Source organism: Coenobita brevimanus, chromosome 89, assembly GCF_032717465.1.
Source record: "Coenobita brevimanus isolate Jiangsu-jjx chromosome 89, ASM3271746v2, whole genome shotgun sequence".
Taxonomy (NCBI): domain Eukaryota; kingdom Metazoa; phylum Arthropoda; class Malacostraca; order Decapoda; family Coenobitidae; genus Coenobita; species Coenobita brevimanus.
In genome coordinates, this window is record NC_137042.1 from 11,510,819 (window position 1) to 11,533,014 (window position 22,196).

Here is a 22,196-nt window from a genome sequence, read left to right on the forward strand (position 1 = left end):
AATGAAGGAAAGAATGAAGGAAAGAAAGACAGGAGAGGAAGGAAGGAAGGAAGAGAGGAAAGGAAGGAAGGAAGAGAGGAGAGGAAGGAAGGAAGAGAGGAAAGGGCAGACACCCAAAGCAGCACTACACTGAGTGAGTGGATGGTGAGTGCCCCCACCTACCCTCCCCCCATTTAAAATCAGACCGAATGTGTCTCAAAGTAATTTCACTTAAAGTACCATTTTGCCAGTACAGTAAGGACTGACTGTGCAAAAGTGGAGAATTGCAAAACACTACTCTTATGACCCTCCTCCCCCTATCCAGCATTAACTTAAACCACTTCAGCTATGGTACTGCATTAAAAAAATAATTTCACGTGATATGGAATATACAGTGACTGATGGCCATCTTTAACATCTTCAGCACCAGAGGACATCTTATTCTTTTTATATTATACTCTTTCTACTCTAACTTGTCCTCAAACTGCTGGCTCTTCCCCTTCAATGCTAAGTTGTAGCAACAGACTACCATTACAATATGATGCTGGTCATGAAAAAGTGCTTTGGAAATGATACAGAGCAACAGGACTGTCTTCTTTTGCCATTAAGGTACATGGTATAAGCTGCAAAAAGGACAAAAATCTGGGTAACAATAAGGTAACAGCTTTATAGCAAATGCCAGACTATTACATTCAGCTTGGGAAATATGTCCCTAGACTGAAAGGATCAGAAAATGATGCGACTCGCTCAGCTCTTATTCCAACTGATGCCAGACATTTTTACTAAGCTCAGAGACTGGAGACATCCATCCATCATCCAAGCCTACATTGTCCCATAAGAAGCGTAGGAGCCAGGGACTAGGCAGTTGGTCCCAACATTTAAGATGAGAGTAACCAGCCTCACTCATCCCTGAGTAGCATTATATGAGCAATCAACCCCAACCACCCCTTGGATATAAACCTTCACCAGCTCAATCCGACTGAAGTGCAATAATTACCCACTAAACCACCAGGCGCCAAAATCTGGTTATATGGTCACCAACCAGCGTAGTAAATGGTTTCCTGGTGCACAGGAAATCATTTGGCTTGTCACTAAGTGTAGAGTCACCCATAGGCAGAAGGTGCAATTAATACTATAGTATCAAAATTCTATCACTGCACTAAGTCTATTTCTTAAACGGTATCTCTTCCATTGGTTACTTTTCCCACTTCCATCACTTTTTTTCAAATTTTTTGTCTACACATTAAGATTTGGGGGGGCACCTGGAGATTACCAACTTCTTTAACCCCTTGAATTTTTTTTTCTTCTATTTTTTACTCCAATTATGAAGGACCTCTAATAAAGAAAGGGGTTAACTGAGACTACAACTTGTCCAGTTGAAGGAGATTCTCAAAAATAAACATAAAATCATTTGAGATAGTAAAAATCATCATCATCATCAAAATTAAAATGGAAAAATGTCGCTGAACTGAAAGGGTAGTGATGATGGCATTAAATATGGCTCAATGTTTACCACAATAGTTATGATTTACTTACAGTCTGCTGTGTTGGATTACAGGGCTGGTGACCTTTGACATGGTATTAGTATCCGAAGATATGCAGTTTAACTGATTTTTACAACAATTATCAGGTGTATAAAATAACTGGGAGTACTAAGTTCTGCAAACCTACCTTATTTGGCATGACAATAATATTGTCACCCTTCTTGCAGCAGCCTGACTCCACTTTGCCCATTGCGATGGTTCCTCTGTCATTGTATCGGTCCACTACAGGCATCATGAAGGGTCCATTAACATTACGGTTAAGGTGTGGTAGATTGTTGATATATGGTATGAATGCTGGCCCTTTGTACCATGGACATATTGCCTCATCTATTGGTTCTCGGAGGTTGGCACCTGTCAGCCCAGAGCAGGGCATAAACATGATGTCTTTACTGGGATTGAAACCAACCTGCAAGGAAAACAAACCAATGTAGAAACACGGTGCAAGGCTCTAGAAAAAATACCAGAGTTATAACGCCAAAGAATTTTTCGGCATAAATGAAATAATTGCAAACTGAATACCTAATTAAAATGAATATGAAACCATAAAAAATATCAGTAAAAGCTCAAACATCCACCTGTGAATATGATGAAACAAAGGGTTTACGAAGATAATAGAAACACTGAAAAAACAAAATCCATTGTTTGTCTGTGGGGAAAAAAAAAAAAAAAAAAAAAGTGTAATGGATGCAAGAGCATATAAAGGTTGGAGGAGTGGACTTTCTGACCACCACTTGGTGGTGGTGAGTCAAAGTTCAAATGAAATGTTGGAATAGAAAAAGAGATAGACAGGAGGAAGCAGTTAATACAAGGAGGATGGAAAGGTTACAAGAGGATGGAAAAAAGGCAGACTATAAGAGAGAAGTGGAGAAACAATTGGGTAAATATGATCTGGAGCAGATGAGGGACGTGGATGGTGTGTGCAAGATATTCGCAGACGAAATCTGTGCAGCACGTGAGGTGGTGTGGGATGAAGAGAAGACAAAAGTGGGTGCAAAGAACAGCATGGTGGAATGAAGAGGTGAGACAGGCTGTGGTACAAAAGAAGAAAGCATAGAGTGAGTGCATGAGAATGAGGGGTGTGGAGGAAGTTGAGTGAAGAGAAAGTTATATGTAAAGAGGAAGAGAGGTGAATAGATTAGTACGAGAGAGTACAAGAGTGGTTGAGAAATTTGGAAGAAATTTGAGTGTAAGGTGGAGGGACAGTACAAAAATGTTTTGGAATGAGGTAAAGAGAGTTAGACAGGGTGTTAAAGAAGTTAGTCTGGGGATGAAAGATAAAAATGGTAGATTACTCGTGGAGAGGGGAGAAAAAGTGAGCAGATGGAGAGAACACTTTAAGGAACTGCTGAACATAGAGAAAGAAAGTAATGTGAGTATAAATGACTGGAGAAAGTCTGTGAGAAGGATGGATGTGAGATGAGAGGAAGAAATCAGTAGGATAGAAGTTGTGGAAGCAATGAAGAAAGTCAGGGTGTTAAAGAAGTTAGTCGGGGAATGAAAGATAAAAATGGTAGATAACTTGAGAAGAAGGGAGAAAAAGTGAGCAGAGGGAGAGAATACTTTCAGGTACTGCTGAACATAGAGAATGAAAGTAATGTGAGTATAGGTGACTGGGGAAAGGCTGGGAGGAGGAGGGATGTGAGATGAGAGGAAGAAATCAGTAGGATGGAAATTGTGGAAGCAATGAAGAAAGTCAAAATGGGGAAAGCCCTAGGAATTGATGGAGTGTGTGGTGAAAGGCTGAAGCATGGGGGAGAGATAGAAGTAAAATGCATGTGGAAGATGTCCAGACTGGCATGGCAGGAAGGTAAAGCCCCAGAGGATTGGAAGTCAGGTACAATGATTCCCCTGTACAAAGGGAAGGGGGAAAAAGAAGTGCGTGGTAATCATATGGGCATATGTTTTCTTAGTGTAAGAGGAAAAGTACATGACAGGATACTTATTGACAGAGTTAGGGAAATAACAGAGTGGAGAAGAACAGGGAAATTTTAAGAAGGGAAAAGGTTGTGTAGATCAGACATTCTTTCTTAGGTCTTTAGTGAAAAAGTTTCTAAAGAAGGGAAAGAAGTTGTATGCAGCCTTCATGGTTTTGAAGAAAGCATATGACAGGGTGGAGAGACAGGGACTGTGGAAAGTATTAAGAATATATGGAGTAAATGGGAAGTTAGTCGAATGACATGAAAAGTATGTACAGTATGAGGGTGCTACGGCTGCAATGCATGTGGATAGTGAACTGAGTGAATTTTTCTATTTGAAGGTTGGATTGAAACAGGCATGTGTCATGCCTCCAACGTTGTTCAATCTGTATATGGATGGGGTCATAAAAGAGATACAAGGTGGGGCAGTGGATGTACTGTTGTCTGCAGATGATACTGTGTTGTGATGACGAAGGGGAGCTGCAAGGCTAGGTGAACGAGTCTGATAGTGTAAGAAATGGAATCTAAAGGAGAATGTAGGGAAGAGTAAAGTTATGGTCTTCGAGAGAAATGAAGTCACTGAATGCACAGTGAGGCTGGATGAGAAGGAAATGGAAACTGTGAGTGCGTTTAAGTACTTGGGTAATGTGATGAGTACGGATGGAAATTTGGAGGGTGAAGTGCTTGAAAGGGCACAACAAGAAAGAAAGGTTGCTGGATCTCTGAAAGCAGTGATAGCAAACAGGGAAGTGAGCATGGAAGTGAAAAAGTTACTCATCATCATCATCATCATCTGGACCTCCTTTTCCACCCTAGGGCAGGATGAAGCATAGCAATGTCCAGACAGCCTAAGTTTGCCCAATCCAATGGGCCACGCTTCCCTTCACTCATCATTCAAGCCTCTATCTGATATGCCAAAAACATTCACCACATTCTATAGCTTCCATAAACATACCCAACAGGGTCAATCTGGACACTGTCATATTAAAAAGGGAGGCCAAATCCCTAATCATGCACTTCTTCTCACAACATTTATCCAGCCAGTTCAATCTCATCAGTCCCCCAGCCTCACCGGCTTCCATACCTCTCTTCCTCACACACTGATCCACCATATCCTTCCACCGTCTCCTTGGCCTACCTTACCTCCTTCCTCCTTCAAATTCACTCACATAAACCTTTTTCACCACTTTACTGTTATCCATTCTCTCCACATGACCATACCATCTCACTACTCCCTCTTATATTCTGGTATCCACAGACTTCCTCATTCCACATCTTTCACGAATCACATTATTTTGCAACCTATCTACTTTCTGTACTCCACATACATTCCTCTGCAGTCCCACATCCGCTGCCCTTACTCTTGACTTTTCATTTTTATGTCACACCATAGTCTCACATCCATATGCTGGCACTAACACTCCTTCCTGTAAGCCTCGTGCAGCTGCAACATTCAAGCCTCTCTTTCTTATGAAGGCCATCATGGCATCAGTTACTTTCCTTCCTTGCATCACTCAACTTTCCACTACTTTTGCACATTTTCCTCTCTTTTCTATCACTGTACCCAGGTATTTGAACTCTCACCAATTCTGATCTCTCTCCATTCACTGTAACATCATACTGGGAGTCACCTTCTCTCTCAATAAACATCACTTTATTCTTTTCTACATTTACTCTCAAGGCGCAACGCTCGCAGACATTAGCAAAACTCAGCACTACTCTACCAAGTTCTTGTGTGGCATATGCAAGTAGCACTGCATCATTAGCATAAAACAAATCTGAGATATGGTATTCCTTTCATCACCACTCATTACCAATGCCATCCCTCTCTCCATTACTCGTGTTTTTACTTCTCTCATCACCCCATCCATATATATATATATATATATATATGCGTCGGCCTTGGTCACCTAGTGGCAGCTCTCCATGATGCACGATCTATTGCAGCCTCCCTGTTCAGTCCCTTAACCCAGAGGTCAGACTTAATTATCTCATCCCATGTCTTTCTCGGTGTATCCCTCACAACCCCGCCCCCTATATTAACACTTCTCACCTTCTCCACCAAATTATCATCCCCCATCCTCTCCACATGCCCAAAACATTTCAATCTACCTCTCCTCATCACAACACCAATACACTCCAGTCCCATCCTACCTCTCAGCTCTTCCATCTTAAACCAAGTCCTCCCAGCCCTGGCACGCAGGGATGCACAGCACATCCACCTAATCATTGTCATTTCTGTATGTCTGAGCCTGCGAATATCCTCCTCCTTTACTACCCAGGTCTCACTACCATACAGCATTACACTCCTGACACACGCTGCATACAAAGACCCCTTAGCACATAGGGAGAGTCCTTCTCAGTGTCAGGAGAGGCAACAGCTTCCTTAACTTCTTCCAACCACTTCTCACTCTAGCCAGAGCTAGCTCCAGCCCCACCTCCAGCACACAACATGTCTCCTAAATAACAGAACTTTTCCACACACTCAAGAGACTCACCAGCAAGTTCAACCCTTTCACACCTGACAATCTCCACCTGCCCTCCCCGACACACCACACACATAAAATCAGCATTATCTCGCAGTCTGCCTATGATACCACTACATCTCTTGTGCACCCATTTATCACGAACACTACATAAGATGGATTTACTTCCCACGCCCTTGTGGCAAACCACACATGGCCACTCTCCCTCTTCTCTGACTGTACCTCCACCAACCCTAGATACCATCACTTTTGTTTTATCTGCATTTACCCTTAAGCCCTTGTGCCCCATACCATCTCTCCACTTCCTAAATCTTTCCTCCACCTCCCTTTCATTCTCTGCAATCAACACCAAATCATCAGCATACAACAACTCCCACGGGAGTCCGCTTCTGAAGTCATGTGAGAGGGCCTCAAGTACCATGATAAACAACATGGGACTCAAAACTGATCCATGATGCACACCAACGTTCATGGAAAACTCATCACTCAAATCTCCATTCACTCTTACCTGGGTGCGAGCACCCACATACATAGCCATAACCACCCTAACCAACCACTCCTCCAACCCAAACTTTCTCATTGCCCACTTCACCACATCTCTAGGGACTCTGTCAAAGGTCTTTTCCAAATCAACAAAAACAAAATACAGATCTCTTTTCTTCCCAATATATTTTTCCTGAAGCTGTCGAACAATGAATATGGCATCAGTGGTCCCCCTACCTGGCATAAACCCAAACTGCATCTTGTCAATATTCACTATTTCTCTAATCATACCTTCTAAAACTCTCTCCAATACCTTCATTATCTGATCTAAAAGCTTTATACCTCTATTATTTCCTCTTTCCAGGGCATCACCCTTCCCTTTATACACATTTACAATTACACTTTTCAACCAATCATCTTGGACAACACACTCATATATCATCATATTTATCAGGTCACTGACTAACCTCACCCCTATATCTCCTGAGGCCTTCAACATTTCGGCAGTCAACCCAGACACACCTGCTGCCTTCCCCACCTGTATCCTGCCTATTGCCTCACTCACAGTAGCGGCATCAATCAAAGGCCAAGGGCCAAACACTGGATCTGCTGGCTCCAAACCTTCCCTGTCCCAGTCAAACTCCTCATTCAACAACCATTTATAATGCTCTCTCCATGCATCTTTAATATCCCCACTGTTCACCACTACCCTTCCTTCCTTCATTCTTCACACACTGCTCACCTATAATATCCCGATTATCCCTCTTCGTCTGATCTGCCACCTTAAATATCATATTTTTCCTCTCCCCGTGATTTAGGTTATCACGTAAAAGTCTCTGTGACTCAGCCTTTTCCCTGTATACCTCTCTTCTAGCCCTACGCTTGGCAGCCAAGTATTCCTCCTTGTTACCACCCTTCTTCCATTCCTGGAAAAGCCTTGTTAACTGCAGCTTCTACACCCTCATCCCATCACCAAGTTACCTGATGTCTTGGTGGGCCTCTAGTTCAACTGCATATTACACCAGTAATTCTCAAGAGGTTGTTCTTGAGGGCTCTATACTGTTCATTAACACCTCTGTCTACAGCTCCCTGTTCAGCCACCACTCTCCTCATCTCGCAATAGAAGGCATCCCTTACTACTTGGTTTTCCAGCTTCCATATTTTCCTCCTGGGTACATAAGTCCTCTTTTTCATCATTTGTTCCTTAAGCACCATATCACAGATCAACAGTCTGTGCTGCTGCACACACTCCTCACGTCCTATAACTTTAACATCCCTTACTAACCTCCCATCAGCCCTCCTAACCAGAAAATAATCTATCTGATTGCTATTTCCTCCAGACTCATACGTAATTAACCTACTCTCTCTTTTCCTAAAATGTGTATTGCACACAATCATGTTCATTGCCTCCCCAAACTCGAGTATCCTTTCCCCTTCCGCATTCCTTATACCATACGCACATCCCCCATGTACTCCTTCATAACTTTAAGCTGCTTCACCCACATGACCATTCAAGTCCCCTCCCAAAACCACTATCTCATCATCCCGCATACCACCTATGACAAGTATTAAGTCATCTCAAAATCTATCTTTCTCTTCTTCATCCAAGCCTGCCTGTGGAGCTTATGCTGATATAGTTGCAGTTATCATTCCACCGACCAGAATTTTCACTACCAATATCCTATCACTTACTCTCATAACATTCATAACATATTCCACCCACTTCTCTGCAACCATCACACCAACACCCTCATATCCGTCTGTCCCCCCCTGCCAAAACAAATATATATATACAGTATATATAGAACAACCATGGGGACATAACACAACCTTGTCACACACCTACACTGATCATGAACCATTCACTTAGATGCCCATTAACCCTTACACATGCCTCACTACCATCATAAAAACTCTTGACGACACCAAGCAGCTTACCATCAACACCGTGCATGCACAAAAACCTTCCACAAACGTTCTATGTCTACTTTGTCGTATGTGTTTTCCAGATCCATAAATGCCACAAACACCTTATGGTCCTTCTCACATGCTTTCTCCACTGCCTGTCTCACTGCAAATATATGATCCACACATCCTCTGCCACTACTAAAACCAGGGACTACTGATATCTCTCTTACACTCTCTATAATTCTTCCATATACCTTCCCTACAACACTCGACAGCGTTATGCCACAATAATTCTCACACTCACTTTGCTCACCTTTATTTTCGTACAGGGGTACAATCATTGCCTTTTTCCACTCTACTGGCAGGTTCACTCATTCATGCTTTCTTACATATCTCCAACATGCACTTCATTCCACTCTCCCCACTAAACTTAATCATCTCTGCATACACCTCATTAACCCCAGCTGCTTTCCCATTTATTAGCCACTTCACAGCATTCTTCACCTCCGCAAGTGTCACGTCTCCTGGCACTGCATTCTTTCTCTGTACACCACTAAAACCAATCATGTTAACAGTTGCTTTGCTCTCTCCATTCTTATTCATCAGGCTTTCAAAATATTCTTTCCATCTAGTCCTTACTTCATCCTGATGGGTTAATAATCCACCACTTACATCCTTCACACTTTCACACATCTTTCCACTGTCACTTCTACATTTCCGCACCTCTTTCCAGAATAACTTCCTATTTTCATTGTAATTTGCATTCATTTTTCTTCCTAGATCATCATGTACAACCCCCTTTTTCTTCACAGGTCTCTTTATGAGCTTCTTGCTCTCAATATATTCAGCTCTTACTTCTAATGAACCCCTGTGCTGTATCCACTCTAGCCACTTCTTCCTCTTTTCCTCCAATGCTCTCTTAACCTCTCCATCCCACCATGCCATACCTTTCTTCTTTGATGTTACTCTTGCCACACCACACACTGCTTCAGCACTCCTAACTAAGCAATCCCTATATACATTCCACAAGCTGTCCAGATCCATTTCATTCCAATTCACAATTCACTGATTCTAACTCCTCCCCAACTTTGGCCCTATATTCATCTGCCATTTCTTTGATCCTCAGCTTCTTGACTTTCAGAATCTCTCTCCCTGACAGCTCCTCTCTCTCTTGGTCCACCTCACTCCTCTCAGCTTGATCTTGCATACCACAATCATGATCTGACAAACCTCCACATCATCCTCTAACTGCCCTCGTATCAGAAACACTACCCAGCATCGACTTCTCTATGAGCACGTAATCAATCTGGCTCCTTTCAACACAAACGCCATTCCCTCTATACCATGTAAATTTATGTGCATCTCCGTGTTTGACATAATAATTACAAATGCACAGCCTCCTTTCCTGACATGTGTCCTTCAGTCGCTTCCCATTATCATTCTCTCCTAGTACTCTATTATTACAAATTACCATCCACTCACTCGATGTATTGCCGCTCTCGGGTGTCTGCCCTTTCCTCTCTTCCATCCCTCTTTCCTTCCATCCTCTTCTGTTTTTTTATCCTTCATTCTTTCCTTGTCCTTCTGCCTATGGGTGACTTTACACTCCCTCTTGTCTTTCTTTCCTTCATTCTCTCCTTTTCTTTCTGCTTGTGGGTGACTCTACACTGAGTGACAAGCCAAATGGTTTCCTGTACACCAGGAAACCATTTACTATGCTGGGTGGTAACCATATAACCAAATTTTGGCACCTGGTGGTTTACAGGGTAATTATCGCGCTCCAGTCGGATTGAGCTGGTGAAGGTTTATATCCAAGGGATGGTTGGGGTTGATTGCTCATGTAATGCCACTCAGGGATGAGTGAGGCTGGTCACTCTCATCTTAAATGTCGGGACCAACTGCCTAGCCCCGGGCTCCTACGCTCCTCACGGGGCAATGTAGGAATGGCTGATGGATGGATGGATGGATATATTCACAGGACCAGCACCTACTCTCCCACTCATGTCGCTCATTACAAACACTTTATAACTCCAGGGCATTTCTCCAACTACTTCATCCAGCTCATCCCCAAACCTGTCTTTGTCTCCTGTCATCACACTGTGCATATGCTACACCTTAAAACCCACCTAAAACAAAGGTCTTTAAAGCTACACCTCAGGCAATTTCCCAAATTTTTCCATTTCTTGATGTAAATCACTTAAACCCATATCATGTTTGCATAAGAGAAAATTACAAGAGACTTGTGACATGCATAAAAAGCACAGGCACAAAACGAGGTTCAGATGTACTTACAAATCAAAGCACTAACCAAATCATGAAAAAAAATTATTATATTACCGGTACTTCATGTTTATTATGTCCCATAAAAAATACCCGTCTTCTACATGCATATGTTTTGATGGACCTAACCAAAGTGTGCCCAATAACACAGTACTGGACTTGCTTGGTAACATGCGTATACAGTACTGGACACGCTTGGTAACATGCATATACAGTACTATACTCATGTTCTCAAATTAGCCACGAACTAACCTTCTTTAGGTATGGGACAAGCTTGTCTTTGCATTCATTGTAGCGCTTTTCTGCCCACTCTACAGTAGAGTCATCCATTTTGTTGATGAGCACTATAAGATGCTTCACTCCTGCAGTCTTAGCCAGCATAGCATGTTCTCTCGTCTGACCTCCTCGCTCAAACCCAGTCTCAAATTCACCCTTTCTGGCAGATATCACCTGGAAATGAAAGTAATAAGTGCAAGCTGATGAATATCAAGCCACAGATACACCACTTCAAAAGACTACTGAAAAGGCATATTAAAGCCCTCTAATGTGCTGCTGAGCCAGGAACTTTGCAGGTTTGAATGATAATTGAACTGGTGAGTGAACTTATACACTAACATCCTGTTGATGTTTTCCAGTTATATTTCACTCACATAAAAAAGCCCTTATCCAAAAAAGGGGTACCTGGCGTAAAACTCACTCACACCCCATTTAATGGTGGGGAGTAAGGGGAGAGCATGGTTGAATAGAAACAAAATATCTACAGTGAGAGCAATATATATGAATGACTACAATGTTGGCACAGTCCCTGTATGTGGTACAGTAATTAGTGTGGCATGTGAATGAAAAGTCAACAGAAATGGGTTTTTGAAGAAAGTGTGAAATGCATAGGTTGGACTTCGAGTGAAATGAGATTTGTACAAGATGTGGCATCAGGATGTCTTCAGTCAATTGGGCTAAGACTGTGCTTACAAGGTATGGTCAAGGAAAACAATGGATATGAAAAGGGTGGTGGTTGTTGAGGCCCTAGGCTCATCTGGATGTAAGTCTGAAAATGGTAAAGATAGGTAGGCCATGAAGGCTGATGAATATAGTATATGAATGTGTGTAAAAAAGTGAGGTATGGATGAGGTGAGAGAATTGAAGGGATTGACGTGGTAGGATGAATTATGTATGAAGGAGTATATGGCATGTTCTGACACTCCTTATTTGACAGTCAACAGACTAACCTAATTATCTCGTAGGTAATATGAAATGCAGCTACGAAAGTCTAAGCAAATGATGTCATGTTGCCTCTTAAAAAATCAGAGTGTCGAGGTTGGCCATGGTATAGTAAAGCTGATATTTTCTTGGAACAGGAAGCTAAACCATGTGTCAGAACCAACAGATGCTGGTAACTGCTCATAACACAGAAATCTAAGAAGTGTAAGGAAACAAGAGGATGGTTGGGAAAGGAGACGAAACTGAAGAGGACCCTCATTCCACTCCACCAGCGAGTATCTTTTTTAGGAGACAGAATGATGTAAGTGGAATGGCTTAGGACTCTACTACAGGTGTACTGAGTTCAAACCTTCAACCTAATAACATTTGACACAATATGAAACTCAGCTTGAACACTGGCTTTTACCCCTAAGAGCCGGGGAACGGTAATATCCAATGGGGAATTGTTGGGCTGGGGACACCGGATGACGGCTATAACCTCATGTGTTTTCGCGCCACAGTCTGAGGTGGCCAGCACTTGACCTCATCACCAAAGGGTGGGTATAATCTCCTGGCACCTGAGGCAAGTATACCTCAGTCGTCTCTATGACTTTACCAGGTGTAGGACGATGTTTTCTTAAGCCTCTCGTCCGATTCTGTTCCCACCTCATGTGGACCCCCTTGGCTCATCCACCCCTGCCAAGCCACTTTCCACGAATACTAGGAAAGGAGTCAGTGATAGTGCCAAACGTGGTGCCTTGGACGCAACTGTGTCTAGTTTATCTAGTAATGGAGAAGTCATCATGCTGAGAGCAATGCCATAGTTTGGGAAGCAAGCACATGCAGGAACACATCCTACCTCTTGTGCTACAAATTTGTCCTCTTCCTCATGTCCTTACTCACTGACAGGAGACCTACAAACCTGGGGATACTTTCATTCACGAGAAGAGTTGGTAAGTAATATGGTCTTTAATTTGTTTCTCTAACTGCTATAGTTTCTGAGCTCTCAAGGTTTGAAAATAGGCTATTTTCAGAACAATTCCTGTGCAGGGAGAAAGAGCACACTGGCACATGGTATAAATAGCTCGGTGTCTCAGGATTAGGTCTGTTAGGAAGGGTCAGGATTTCAAAGGTTGAATGGTAAGTGAATGAGTGTCTGGAACACTGCAATGGGCATCCTGTTCTTATATCTTTCTATGCTATTTATATTCTTTGTTTCTGCACCCTACCTCATCCCATCATTAGGTGGGATAAAGAAGGGAAGAAGACAATGATGTCAATACCACTGATACTACAAGTCTGTTTATTCTACTCAGTATTTTCCATTTGTTTAATTCACAGCAAACTTTACAGTACCAGATTGTCACTGTCCTTTGATGTACTATCGCTCAAAAAAGTATCCTTACTCACATGAACGCAGGACTCCACAATGAGTAAAGTGATTCGAACAGTGTCAGTATTCCATATTTCATCGTCCATTTTGTCAAAATGTCTCGCGTCACTTTAGTAAGGATACTTTTTTGCATGATAGTACTTTCCAGTTGTTTATATAAATTGCTCCCCATACACCTAATTACCACCATCCAGATCCTTCCCAAATCAAGGCAAGGTGAGGTTAACATCCACAGAGCCACAAAAAAGTTGGTTAAATGAGATACATTTTAACCTTACTGTAAAATAACAATCAGTTTATCATAAAAAGAAAGAACACACAAAAATGAGAGCAGTTTCTCCCCCCTCCCATCCATATTGGTAGAAGAGGTTAATAAATGAATTTCTTCTTCACCAAACTTTGTCCATATGCAACATAAATTACAGAAAAGGCATAAAACTTACAAGGACAGCCAGATCAGCTTGGCAGGCACCACCAATCATGTTAGGCACGAAACTTTTGTGGCCAGGCGCATCTAGGATGGTGAAGTGTTTCTGGTCAGTCTCAAAATATGCCCTTCCCACCTCTACTGTCTTTCCCTTGTCACGCTCTGTTAAAAAAAATACCTTAATTTCATTAAATGCAATGAAAAAATGCTGTGTTATATTCTGGCAAATACCAGTCTAACGTAAATCCTTAGCATCCAAAGGATTACAAATTACCTTGTTAAACATTCCATTGCTCTAGATATGCATAAGCATTTCTACTAGGCTACAGCCAAGCTCTCTTACTCACTCAGGATATTCTTGGTAGTTTGGCTAAATCATACAAATTGACAAAAATACATACTCTGAAAACTAACTTGTATTTACACCAGTTATATAAATAAAGAATACCGTAGTACAACAGACTGTATAAGCCATTAAAAAACCACAAACCTTCAAGATTAGTGTCCAACGCCCATGAGAGATACCAAGTTTCTCTGTTCTTCTCCTTCGCCTCCCTTTCATATTTCTCAAGTGTTCGCTTTTCCACCATCCCCGTCAAGTACATAATCTGTCCACCAATTGTAGATTTTCCAGCATCTGGAGATAGAATCAGGGTACAATTCACCATGCTATTTTCAGAGTACATGAAACCCAACTTGAAATTCCCATCACGTTTACTAAAGGTCTTCTCTAGTCATTCTTTTTTATCCATCCATCTATCCAGCATCCAATCCTACATTGCCCCATGAGGAGCATACGAGCCCAGGGTTAGGCAGTTGGTCCTGACATTTAAGATGAGAGTGAATCAGTTTCTTAAATAATTTTTCTGCCTGTTCTCTGCTCTTTTTCATTCGCTAGTAATTTAACACCATTCTCATCACCGAAACTTTCACACTTTCCAAATTCATTCCAGCATTTTCTCACCTCTACAAAATACTGTTCAAGTACAGTAATGCCCTACTCTGCTTCACATTCTTTTACTCTCGACACATTTCCCTTTTCATATGTGTGTGTGTGTGTGTGTGCGCGCATGTAGATAAATACAGATATATGGTAATACCTCAATTATCCACACAGTCTGTATCCGTTCATTAGGCCTTGACTGTATTATAACCGTAACCAGATATATCTGTCCGTATCTGTTCATAAAAGCTCCGGTTTCAGTGGCCGACTGACTGCCAACAAGGTAAAAAAAAAAAAAAAAAACATATACAGTATATGTTCTGTGGCTCACTGGCTTCTGTGTCTGCGTGCAGGTAACAGACCCTAACCCACAAGGTGAGCAAGAATGACCACGGATCCCTAACGTATGGTTGAAAGCACCCAATCAAAGGACACATACCAGCCACGTGCAAGGAAAACAGACATAAACTACAAGGTGAGCGAGAATGGCTGTACAGGTCCTTACCGAATGGTGAAAGTTCCCTGGCCGGCCGGATCAATGGGAACATACCACCCTTGATGTAGTAATACAGAGCCTAGCCCACTACCAGAGTAAAAGCACCTCTCTGCCTCCTCACCAAACGGTGAAAGTCCCATGGCATAACTCACTTCTCCCCCTCCCCCCTAGTCCCTCCTCCATCCTTCCCCATGATCACAGATGGCCCACTTTGGGCATAGGCTTTACAGCCTGCTCCCAAGGCCCAGCAGTCCTCCTACATACCATACACCTCTACTTACCTCCCTCCCTCTCCCTCAGTCCTCCCCACCCTCATGTTGCCTACCATCCCTGTGTGAGTTTTTTAGTTTTTTGCAATTTATTCCAATATCATTGCTCAAAGCGAAATTCCCAAACGACCTTGAGAAATCTCATGAAATTCTGCATCTAGACATAAGTTTAGCTCTTGCATGGTGTGCAAAATTTTGCGCTAGGATGTTGGGAAATTATTTGAAGGAATTTTTTACTTTCCAAGTTTAGCCTCAATGCTTTTTTGTATTTTTACTCATTAGTTTTGTGTGCTTTGTACAACAGAAGATGGTGGTATACAATTTATACCAATATAACCAATTTTAGGGGGGCATACTGAAACTGAAATTTTTTTCTTTGTGAAAGGAGTCAGCCATTACTCTTACTAAGAAACCTTTTGAATTCCCGTGAGGGCTAAACACTGAAATTTTTTTCTTTGTGAAAGGAGTCAGCCATTACTCTTACTAAGAAACCTTTTGAATTCCCGTGAGGGCTAAACACACGGCAACCGTTGTGTTCATTTTTTTTTTTTTTTTTGTGGACTTTTGTTGTTTAGGCATTGCTTTCTTAGTGTCTAGCATTACACTGGATATTCCTACGTGTGTTTTGATGTCTAAATACAGCTGAAAGACCGGAAAACACTGCCAAAATTAGGAGGGGTACTGTACATTATACTGTAGGTAGGATATTTGTGGATTTTTGTTGTTTATGCATTGTTTTCTTAGTGTCTAGCATTACACTGGATATTCCCACATGTGTTTTGATGTCTAAATACTGCTGAAAGACCGCAGAACACTGCCAAAGTTAAGAGGGATTCTTGGTGTCTAGCATTACACTAGATATTCCCACGTGTATTTTCATCATCATCATCATCTGGACCTCCATTCCCACCCCAGGGCAGGGTGACGAGTAACAATGTCCACACAGCCCAAATTAGCCCAATCCAATGGGCCATGCTTCCATTCACTCATCATTAAGCCTCTGGATCCTGACTCTATCAGGTACGCCAAAAACATTCACCACGTTCTGTAGTTTCATATAAATGTATCCAACAGAGTCAATCCGGACGCTGCCATGTTAAAACGGGGTACCAAATCCCTGACCATGCACTTCTCCTCACAACATTCATCCAGCCAGCTCGAACTCTTGTCAGTTCCCTAGCCCCACCGACTTCATACCTCTCTTCCTTACACACTCATCCACCATATCTCTCTACCTTCTCCTTAGCCTACCTCGTCTCCTCCCTCCTTCAAATTTGCTCAGATATACCTTTTTCATCATTCTGTTGTTAACCATTCACTCCACATGACCATACCATCTCAGTACACTCTCTTCGATTCTGGTGTCCACGGACTTCCTCACTCCACATCTTTCATGAATCACATTATTTTGTATCCAATCCACCCTCTGTACTCCACATACATTCATCAGCAGTCCCATCTCCACTGCTCTTACTCTTCACTTTTCATTTTCATGCCACACCAAAGTCTCACATCCATATGTTAAAGCTGGCACTAACACTCCTTCATGTAAGCCTCGTGCAGCTGCAACACTCAAGCCTCTGTTTATTATCAAGGCCTTCATTTCACCTGCTACTGTTCTTTCTTGAGTCACTCTACTTTCCACTTCTTTTGCACATATTCCTCTCTTTTTTGTCACTGTACCCAGGTATTTTAACTCTCTCACCAATTCCAGTACCTCTCCATTCACTGTAACATTGCACTGAGAGCCATCTTCTCTCTCAATAACAACCACTTTACTCTTTTCTACATTTAATCTCAAGGCACAACACTCACAGACATCAGCAAAACTCTGCACTAGCCTACCAAGTTCTTGTCTGGTATTTGCAAGTAGCACTGCATCATCTCTCTTTAGGAACTACAAAACAGAGAAGGGGGTCCCTAGTCCCCTCACCCCACCCTTTTTAATCGCCTTTTACGACACGCAGGGAATATGGTGGCAGTATTCTTCCTAACACAACCTGGCCGCAGAGTAGAAGTACCATCCTATAGTGTGGCCAGACTGTGTCCCCCCCCCCACCACAGGGGGGATCTGTCCCTTCTCCCCTCTGATGCTAAGATACAAATGATTGTGTTTGAGTGGATGAGTAAGTTGGGAGTGTGTCGTCCTGTCTCGACTACCTCCCTTTCCTTGGGGGAAGTAGCCTAAGTATATAGATAGATAGACAGACTGCATCATCAGCATAGAACAAATTTGAGATACTCCATCCATCACTATTCATTACCAATGCCATCCCCCCCACCATTACTCATGTTTTTAATTCTCTCATCACCCAATCAATATATACACTGAACAATCATGGGGACATTACCATCATAAAAACTCTTGACGGCACCTAGCAGCTTACCATCTATACCATACATGAGCAAAATTTTCCACAATCCCTCTCTGTCCACTTTGTCAAATGCGTTTTCCACATCCACGAACACCATAAACACCTTATGGTCCTTCTCGCAAGCCTTCTCTGCTACCTGTGTCACTGCAAATATTTGATCCATACATCCTCTGCCACTCCTAAAGCCACCCTGTTCATAACTCACAAGGACTTCTGATATCTCTCTTACTTTCTCTATAATAATTCTTCCATATACCTTCCCTACCACACTCAATAAACTTATACCACGATAATTCTTGCACTCACTTTGCTCACCTTTATTTTTGTACATGGATACAATCACTGCCTTTTTCCACTCTGCTGGCATAGTTTCACTCATCCATGACTTCTTATATATCTCCAACAAGCACTTCGTTCCACTCTGTCCACTACACTTAACCCCTAAAACGCGGCTATGTACGGGCGATCCCCCCGCTGTGGCGGGGTTGTAGCGGGGTCTGAGTACCTGTGGAAAAATATTTGCCAAAAATCATAGATTAACCCTAGAGCATTAAAATTTTTATGGCATATAGTACTTACATTCAGCTTTCTCCTGAGCCACATGTTGAGCCTTCGTTGACTACCAAAGGACTTGTGAAGACTTGCAAAGTTGGGTAACAAAGTCTTCACTCTCACACCTCCAGAAACCCAGTTTTCTTTCTACCACAGCCTCAATCTGTCACAGTACACTTTATACAACAATGTACAGGTTGTTTGGAATCCGTATTTGTAAATAAGAACTGAAAATAAGGCTAAAATGGACGGAGCGCACGGCCGACATGCAGCGCGGTGGCGATCTTCTCGTCAATATTGTCACATTTGCCTTTTCTCGGCAAAAAACACGTATACTACTTTTTTTTTCATCACAGGAATTCGCAAACGTTTGCCTGTCACTATTACGGCCATAAAAATCAATGTCACTGCCAGTATTGTGGATTGGGACTGAGGAAGACCACTGTGGCGCGAGTTTATTCAGCCTTACGGCAGGCACTTTATTCTCGCTCCTGTCGGCCACTCGCACTTCATTTCTATCGCTCACATTCACTGTATCTGTTCTTTTTTTTGCCTTATTCATCAGTGTCACTGTCCAGTGTTATAAAAATAATATTTTCTACACAACAAACTGTCACTGTCAGAACATAGAATAGGGAAATATGCTTTCATCTTCTTACACTGGAGTGACTGTCACTCGCAATACTTATATTATTACTATGTACAATTATTTACACCAAAAAAACACTGTCACTGTCAGTGCTTTTACAAGTACATACACTAATTTACACTCATCAGGCTGTCACTGTCAGCACGTAAAAGAAAACTAAACAATATTATCACTGTCACTCTCAGTATTATTTCAAAGATTCTTACCCTTATTTTCAAAATCTACTTAGGCTGTGGTAGTCAAAGAAACACGGGTAAGCACAGAGGGGAACTTTGCACTCTTTGCACTGCAAGGAGGTGCGCCTAAAGGTTCTTTCCTGCCTGGTAGTATGGCTGCACACATGACACCTCCTCAGTGCTTTCCCCCTCTTTGCAGTAGCTGGCAGTGGCTCCAGGTGGTGTCGCTGAAGGTAGTCCTGACACTGTAGGCGGTCTGGAGGTGTGTGAGGGTGGCGTTTGGGACCTGTAGAAAGAACCTGGCCGTAACGCTGAAGCAGCTGGTAGACACAAGTCTTGGAAAATCGTCTGAGAGAGTAGTTGGCTGGCTTCCTGTTCTTGATTTTATACAGGATGAAGGCGTTCAACATGCACATATCAATCAAGTGCAAGAACACCTTCCTGTACCAACGACGATTTTTCCTCAGGCAGTCAATCTCTCCAATCATCATATCAGACTTGTCCACCAGCCGCATATTGACGTTATAGTCAATGACAGCATCAGGCTTCATCACAGGCTCGCCAGTCCTTCTGTCGACCTTCCCTGTTGCCAGCATTTCACCCTTGTGTACTGTGGTGAGCATGTTCACGACTCTCTTATCATGCCACCTGATCGCAAGCATCTTGTCAGATTTCTTCAGGTGCACGTCTCCCCGCTTTGACTTTTCAGCCTCGGGGAAGGCAGGGTAATGTGCCCTTTTACTTCTGACAGTGCCACAGGAGCCGACGCCGTGTTCAGAAAGGTACTTGGCGAGTTTAGGAGCGGTATAGTAATTGTCCGTATACAGGACATGATTCTCGCCAAAGTACTTTTCCAAAAGCACTTTCACCACAGAACCAGAGAATCCAAGGGGGTCAGTCTTATCCAAATCGACATTGCTGGCGGTGTAAATGACGAAGTCAAGGATGAACCCCGTCTTGCAGTCGCACAGCACAAAAAACTTGATTCCAAAGCGGTGGCGTTTGCTTGGAATGTACTGGACGAACCGAAGACGGCCCCTGAACAATACCAAAGACTCGTCAATCACGACTTTCTTGAACGGGCGCAAGAACCTCGTAAACTTATCCTTGATCATGTTCAGGATTCCCCTCACTTTCCATAATGGGTCAGTTTGGGATGGCTCATCATTGTTCGCGAAGTGAAGATAAGTCATCAGCTGCCTAAAACGATCGTGGCTCATGTATTTATTGAAAATGGGTGTTGGGCACAGCTCGTCGGAAGTCCAGTATTCTTCTAACTTGTGTTTCCAGTTGTGCGGCATTAGCAACATCAATCCAATAAATACAAAAAGCTCGCGGATCGTAAGAGGCACCCATGCTGCCATCCGTGACGTGGATGGCGTGGCCGCCTCACCTTCTCCTTCGCGAACTGGCGCACATTGCCCCTTGTACCTGTTTGTCTCGGTACAGATGTGCTCCATAACCTCGTCGTCAAGGAAGGCCAACAGGTAGTCAAGGCATTCACCATCGTCGTCCACAGGGAAGTCAGCCTGAAGTCCACACTCACTGTCGTCAAAGGGCAGATCCTCAGGCACAAAATCTGATCCCTCTGACCAAACGAAGGCATCTAGCGTTCCCTGCCTAGACTGGGAGGTGCTTGGGCCGGCGGGGGGTGAGGCAGGTCGTGTGGGAGTGCGTGAGGCAGGCGGGGCAACAGTAGGTGAGGCAGAGGCTATCCCAGGTCGTGTTGGTGTTGTGGTGGTGGTGGTGGTGGTGGTGGTGGTGGGAGGGACATTATCACTTGGGTCAAGGTCACTCACGGTGGCATGACTCCTGAGTTGCCTAGTGCGAGTTAGCCTTATACTAGGGGACTTAACTCTACCAACACGAACACTAGGCCTACGATAACCTCTCAAACGTAAAGATGCTCTTTTACTTCCCTTTCTTGGTGGTGAAGGAGACTCTGACGACTCAGGAGACAGGACAGCAGAGGAGGAGGACGAGAGAACAGGGCTGGGAGTACGTGGCAGGCTTGCGGTGGCGTGACGTGGCGTAGGGGACAATGGCGGTGAGCTGGGGTCTCCGCTCCTTTTCCGTTTTCCCCCCTTCCCATACTCGAGGCCCCTTCTCACCGGAGCCTTCCCTGTTGAGGTGCTGGGCACTGACACAGTCTCCTCCGGCACAGAAACAATCACTTCTGGCCCGGAATCAGCACTAGATTGTGTCTCTGACTTAGCCAGGCTCGACCACACACCGACGTCGCTGCCATAGTCCATTGAGGCTTTCAAAAGTTCTGAGGCTATTGCAGAGTCACTTAGCCCCTTAGTAGTTCCTGGTAAGGTTTTGAAGGGGGTTGAGGTCACAAAACCCTTTTTCGGAGGGCTAGAAGGCACAGACTCGGAAGAGCTCGAGTTAGACATGGTGTCACCGTGGCAGATTTGCGTGGACTGACGCTATTCTGGGGCAAACCGCGCGAAAAAATGACAGTGTGGCAACTGGGGAAACAAGCGTTTCCCAGTAGCAAAAAGTGCTTGCGAGATGACGGCGCAGATTGACACGTATCAGCCGTCCGCGCGTTGCCATATCGCACGACGAGGGAGGGCCGCGCATCGGTGCGTCGGTGGGTAAAAAAAATGAGACTTGGCAACAACCGAGGTCAGTAGTGCCAAGGTCAAGTGTGCTAAACGTAGCTCACGGGTGGCGGGACTGATAGACAATACCAGCTGGAGCATGCTTGCCCGCGGTTATTCAAAATTAACTCAAATCGCAAACGCGACGACCCGCCGTTCTGCCCTTTGGGCCGACCGTCGCAAATGCGACGATCCGCGTTTTAGGGGTTAACCCCTTAACCACGGGGCGTCACTTTCGTGACGCTTGGGAGCAAGGGATCATACCGCGGGGCGTCACTTTCGTGACGCTTGGGAGCAAGGGATCATACCGCGGGGCGTCACTTTCGTGACGCTTGGGAGCAAGGGATCATACCGCGGGGCGTCACTTTTGCGATTCTGTGTTATTTTGAATTCCCCCAGGCTTTCAAGTGGTAGCTTGTATCATCTATCAGTACTGCCAACACTATTCAGCACTCCTAATCTCATCTGTACTCCCATCCATTGTTGACAATTTAGCCATTTCTCCCCGTTCTTG

At 43.5% G+C, this 22,196-nt stretch overlaps 1 protein-coding gene across 2 annotated transcripts in view; it reads right to left on the reverse strand.

The window, feature by feature from the left end:
• Positions 1-22,196, reverse strand: part of eRF3 (eukaryotic translation release factor 3) — a 51,355-nt gene that overhangs the window by 12,707 nt on the left and 16,452 nt on the right. For both annotated transcript variants that reach the window (XM_080281396.1, XM_080281395.1), the window contains exons 3-6: positions 14,104-14,250; positions 13,630-13,775; positions 10,849-11,046; positions 1,651-1,929 (exon numbers count right to left, since the gene is read on the reverse strand). In XM_080281396.1, the coding sequence (XP_080137522.1) occupies positions 1,651-1,929; positions 10,849-11,046; positions 13,630-13,775; positions 14,104-14,250 (770 nt within the window). The remainder of the gene's footprint in view (positions 1-1,650; positions 1,930-10,848; positions 11,047-13,629; positions 13,776-14,103; positions 14,251-22,196) is intronic.